Source organism: Notamacropus eugenii, chromosome 6, assembly GCF_028372415.1.
Source record: "Notamacropus eugenii isolate mMacEug1 chromosome 6, mMacEug1.pri_v2, whole genome shotgun sequence".
Lineage (NCBI taxonomy): Eukaryota > Metazoa > Chordata > Mammalia > Diprotodontia > Macropodidae > Notamacropus > Notamacropus eugenii.
Window position 1 is genome coordinate 62,153,771 of NC_092877.1, and position 5,931 is coordinate 62,159,701.

The 5,931-nt window shown below is 45.4% G+C and overlaps 1 protein-coding gene across 1 annotated transcript; it reads left to right on the forward strand.

The window, feature by feature from the left end:
• Positions 1-887: 887 nt before the first annotated feature.
• On the forward strand, positions 888-3,444 carry DRD5 (dopamine receptor D5). Its single transcript, XM_072620224.1, has 2 exons — positions 888-3,038; positions 3,135-3,444. The coding sequence occupies exon 1, from the start codon at positions 1,574-1,576 to the stop codon at positions 3,008-3,010; it is 1,437 nt and encodes a 478-aa protein (XP_072476325.1). The 5' UTR covers positions 888-1,573; the 3' UTR covers positions 3,011-3,038; positions 3,135-3,444.
• The last annotated feature ends 2,487 nt before the right edge of the window (positions 3,445-5,931 follow it).

A 5,931-nucleotide genomic window follows, 5' to 3' on the forward strand; every position in this document is an offset into this window, starting at 1 on the left:
ACCCATCTAAGAATCATAATTTAATATTAGAAACTAGCCCTAGAATTTATGCTGACTTGAATCTTACAGTGAAAAATTATTTTAAAAAATGAGCTTAGTCCTAGGAGTAGAAAGAGGGCTATCTGGGAAACCTTCCCTTATCAGATACTTGCTGGGGGCAGTGATCCTCTCTCCCAGGATCATAATAGTTCACGCATAAAAGGTTCTCTCAGGAAGCCTGTGAGGTACATAATGCAATTATTTATATCTCCATTTTACAGGTGAGATAACTGAAGCTTTAAGAGGTGAAGAAACTTCCCCAAGATTTCATGGCTAGCAAGTTGCTATCTAGGTCTTCTCACCCTGAAGCTAAGGCTTTCCGCTATCTCACGAAGCAACTCTACATAGTAAACACCTTTCATCACACCTGATTTCTTGCCTTTTTTTTTTTTTTAAACTACTCTCGCATCAAGCTCGGGAACTTCCACGTGGCTCCGGGAGAGTGGTGGGACAGAGAAGCCAAGACAGGAGGCAGGGGGGCAACGCTGCAGGAAATTGTCTCCGGGTCTCTTCCCGGGCACGACTTGGCACGGCTCCTGTGGTCTGGCTTTTGGACATCTCCCAGACCTTAGAAGTCCTCACCTTTAGCCATCAACTGCTGACTTAAAAATTTGTAGCTGACGTGAGGACACTCAGAAGGATAGAAGGCAGGAGACCAGATAGAAACAGGTAATAGCTGGGGCGGGGAGAGCGGGGAGAGGGCGAGAAGAGAAAAGGGGAGAGCAGAGGCCCGGGGGAAGGAGGGAAGGAAGGAGGGAGGGAGGGAGGGAAAAAGGGAAGGAGGGAGAGGAGGAGGCAGGCAGGCAGGAGAGCTTTATTCCCAGGCTAGGCGGGCTAGAGGTGCTTCTTCATTTTCTTCCCTCTTCACTTCCGATCTCAGACAGCGGCAGCAGCAGCTATAAGGAGCTCCCTGTCTCGGGGCGGCGGCAGGAGAGAGAGCTGGGGGGCAGCAGCCCCTCCGTGCCAGCGGGCGCTTTGGCAGGTGACAGCGCCAACGCCAAGGGCGCCCGGAGGCTGGACTCGAGGTGCGCACTGCCGCTCACAGAGCCCAGGACTGGGGAAGGTAGGAAACAAGTGGAGAGCCGCCGCGCGGGGCAGTGACTGGGAACAAGGGGGACAGGGAGACCCCCCCTCCCCAGCCAACCCACGAGGCTAGCAATTTCACTTAACCTTCCCCAAGGGTGCCGGGACCCTAGAAGCTGAACCGAGGGCGAGTTCTGAGCTCCAAGCCGAGGCGGCCAGGACGAAATTGCCGAGCCTCGGAGTCCGGCTCTTGGAGCCCAGAAACCCAGCTCTGCTCCAGATTCCTGGTGGCCCGGACAGCTGCTGCGCAGCACAGAGATTTAGCTCGCGGCTTTGGCACCGAAGCCCCAGAGCAGCCGCCGGGCAGCTGTCGGGCTCCCAGCTCAGGGAGGGCACCTGCCCGCGGAGCGCACGAGCCCTGGGGGAGGTGGGGGACTCCAATGGGGCCTCGCCAGGGGCATTCGGGTGAAGTGTCTGCTGCCCAGAGCCCGGCGCCCCTGGAGTCCCTGCCATGCTTTTACCACCCCGACGGAACCGGACCCTGTACCCGCCGCTGCTGCTCTTGCAGCTGCAGCTGCCCCCGGCAGGCGCCTGGGGTCCGGAAGGGGCAGGTGGGAACAACCGGGAGATCCTGGGGCCGGCCCAGATAGTCACTGCCAGCCTCCTGTCGCTGCTCATTCTCTGGACCTTGCTGGGGAATGTGTTGGTGTGTGTGGCCATCATCCGATACAGACATCTACGCTCCAAGATGACCAACATCTTCATTGTGTCTTTGGCCATCTCTGACCTCTTCGTTGCCCTCCTAGTCATGCCCTGGAAAGCCGTGGCAGAGGTGGCCGGTTACTGGCCCTTCGGGGCCTTCTGTAATATTTGGGTGGCCTTTGACATCATGTGCTCTACTGCCTCCATCCTGAATCTGTGCGTCATCAGCGTGGACCGCTACTGGGCCATCTCCAGCCCTTTTCGCTATGAGCGTAAGATGACCCAAAGGGTGGCTTTGATCATGGTAAGTGCAGCCTGGACCTTGTCCATCCTCATCTCTTTCATCCCTGTGCAACTCAACTGGCATAAAGACCAGGAGGCTTTTGCTAGAAACCAGTCTCCTCCATCCACTTTCACCAATGAGACTCCTTGGGGAAAGGAGACAGAGGAACTCGTGCCTGAAGGGATAGAGAACTGTGACTCCAGTCTCAACAGGACTTATGCCATCTCCTCCTCCTTGATCAGTTTCTACATACCAGTGGCCATCATGATTGTGACCTATACGAGGATTTATCGCATAGCCCAGGTGCAGATCCGGAGGATTTCCTCCTTGGAAAGGGCTGCGGAGCATGCTCAGAGCTGCCGGAGCAACCGAATGGACTACCAGCATCATAACAGCCTCAAGACTTCCATCAAGAAGGAGACCAAAGTTCTAAAGACACTATCTGTGATCATGGGGGTCTTTGTCTGCTGCTGGCTCCCATTCTTCATTCTGAACTGCTTGGTTCCTTTCTGTGACAACCCTGGGGACCCCCAAGCTGGCTTCCCCTGTGTGAGTGAGACAACCTTTGACATCTTTGTCTGGTTTGGATGGGCCAACTCATCCCTCAACCCCATCATCTATGCCTTCAATGCTGATTTTCGGAAGGTATTTGCCAACCTTCTGGGGTGCAGCCAATTCTGTGCTGAAACCCCAGTGGAGACAGTGAACATTAGTAACGAGCTCATCTCTTACAACCAGGACACAGTATTCCACAAAGAGATTGCCACTGCTTATGTCAACATGATCCCTAATGTGGTTGACTCTGTAAGTGGAAATGATGATGGTCCTTTTGACAGGATGTCGCAGATTTCCCAAACTTCCCCAAATCATGATCTTGCAACTGACTCAGTGTGCGAGCTGGACTGTGAGGGAGAGATTTCATTGGGCAAAATAATACCCTTCACTCCAAATGGTTTACATTAAACTTTTAAAGAATTTGCTGCTTGGAATGGTACGTTTGCAAAAGGTTTTGATACACACATAAACCCAAACATCCACCTACACTTGTTGGTCAGGTAACACATGCCTTTCTGTATTTCTGTTCTAGTGTCTGAAGAGCTTAGCAAAACCATGGAAGTGAAAGGAGGAACGTCAGTCCCACTGTCCTGTTTCTTCTTCATCACTAGGGAGGGTGAAATGTTCATGGACACTAAAACATAATTTTTACAAACTGTTTGTCCAGTGTTTGGATTGGTTTTTAAAACACCAGAGACCCAAGGGTGGGTTGGGGGAATTTATCTCTGTTACATTGTCTGTTCTAATGTGTTTGTACAAACCCAGTGCTGGGTTTCTTTATTGGTTGTGGAATCCTTCTTGATTTGCTCTGAAGGACTAATAAATGTAGGTTATATTGATAATGGGGTTATCTTTCTTCATTGACCTTCCTTAGCTAGGATTATAGGAACCAGTCTTTGTAGAGAGTTTAAAAAACAGACATTTTCCCTGTTAAAAAAAAATCTTGCTTTTGGGTAAGCAGACAATTCTGCCTTAAAGTTGTACACAGGAATGAATGATTGCTTTCAGTTTGCCTCTTCATGCTATTTACATTTTGAGCTGGGGGTTGGGGTGGGTTACAATTTCTATGCTATGTTATATGTCTGTATTATAGTTCTGAGTCAGCACTGCAAGCCAGTGTCAGGGCTATTGTAGCAAATGTCCACTTACCAGGCATTGAATTTTCATTTTTCTCCTATGAATTTTTTCCTAGAACAATAGTTATAATGGCAAAGATAAACTGTTTCCTTGGTGTTCTAGACATATACTATTGGTTTACAAAATTATGCTAAAATACTGCATTAAAAATTAAATATCATTAAAATAGTTAATTCCTTTTTAATATTGGCAAGTATAAGAGTATTGTGGATTATTTACTAACTGTTCTTTCTGAAAAGCTTGGAAATGGGTTTGCTTATATAGTTTTAATAAAGCCCTACTATGTTAATTGAACTTCTCACTTGTAGACTAAGAGAATTCAAGGGTAAAGGGAGTGGATGTATAATTTCATTGGTACAGAGAACTCCTGGGTGAGGACATTCTCCTCTTCCTGTGTAGGCTTCCACCTTCAATCCTTCAAGAGGTGCCTAGAGCACTGAGAGGTTAAGTGAGCCACACAGGAAATGTGGATCAGAAGTGGGATTTGAAATCAAGACTTCCTGGTTCCAAAGACACTACCTCAATTTTTGTTTAAGTACTTGAAAACATAAAGTCCATTTTAAATAAGACATAGGTGCCCAAGATGAAATTTGGATGAGCACATATAGTATTTGAAAATCTTTCTATTGTGGTGTTAAAAGAAATTACTCAATCCCTTCATTTTGCAATACTCCACATAGTGAAGAAAGTATATTTCATCTCAGAACCATTCCCTTTGAGAACCAGTCATTACTGTGATGGATGATAGATGGCACTGTAATTAACAGAAGGAACTCAAATGTGAAGGTGCGCTTACACATAAATCCAAGATTTGAATCAGTCTTCTGGAAAGCAGATAATCAATTTCTTGCTTTTTAAAAGCAATTGTATTTTCAGCCTTTCAAAGTGCTACACCTGGCATCATTAGTGTTAAAGATAATTCTGTTTTCTCTTCTGTTTTATATATTTACTTTTAGAGCATCTTAGAATGTCAGAAGGAAGGGACCTTAGATGAAAGAACATAAAACATCAGAGTTGGAAATAATAGCTAACATTTATATAGCCCTTTAAGGTTTGTTACATATGCTACTTCTTTTGATCCCTGAACCAAACCTATGGTTGGTTCATTTTACAGATGAAGAAACTGAGGTTGTGAGAGGTTAAGCAACTTGTCCAGGGCCACAAAGCTAATAACTGTCTGAGGTAGGATTTGGACCCAGGTTTCCCTGACTCCAAGAGCAATGCTCCAGACCACCTTGTTAGAAAGAGCTTTAGAACACAGAATACAGGATATCAGAACTGGGAGGGACCTTAGAGATTATTGGGCCCAACCCCTTTATTATACAGATGAGGAAATTGAGAAATACTATGTTCAAAGTCACACAGAGAATTTGCTAGGACTAAGATATAGTTCTCCTGATTGCCAATCCAGTAGTCTTTTCATTATAATGTACTTTATTGAACCCAATGGCATGGTTGATTTGATTCTTTCGCCTGTACTGGTGATGAGAAAAATATTATTTTGGGGATGTTTTTCCTTCTGGTTGTTGTGGCAAAATCTTATTCTTAAGGAGACTTGTTTCAAGGCCTCAGGATACACAGCTTTCTTTAGTGATGCAGAATTAACTGCTTGAGAATGCTAGAAATCTTGCCACTAATTTGTTTAAAAAATTAATATTCCTAAATCTGCAACAATGGTCATTTGCTGGTCAATAATGCATTTGTTCATTCACTCAACAAATATTGATCAAATGCCTTTCTTTGTGTAGCTCTGAGCTTGGTGTTGTAATTACATATTAGTGCGTTTAGTTCCAAGTAACTCAGTCCTTTATTCGAAGAATTAATGTGTTTATATTGTCCTCTCTATTGGGGCTGATACTCCACTAACTTTACTGTTCATAATTTGTTTATATATTTGGGAGGCACCTAGAAAGGAATTATTGTTTAATCTTGTTACCGAGACACCATCAAATGCATGCAAGATACTGTGAGGAATGATCTCTGTGCTTAAGGAGCATGGAGTCTAGTTTGGGAAATATATAGATATATAGATATATGTTACAAGATATGTAACAATATAGGATCTGTGCTTTTCTTACCATGGAGAACTCCTTTCACCAATAAGTCCTAGGGAGTTACTTGAGGCACATGGAAGTTAAGTGACACACAGCCAGTAAGTGGAAAAGTCACACAAAGCCCATGAGGCCACTCCA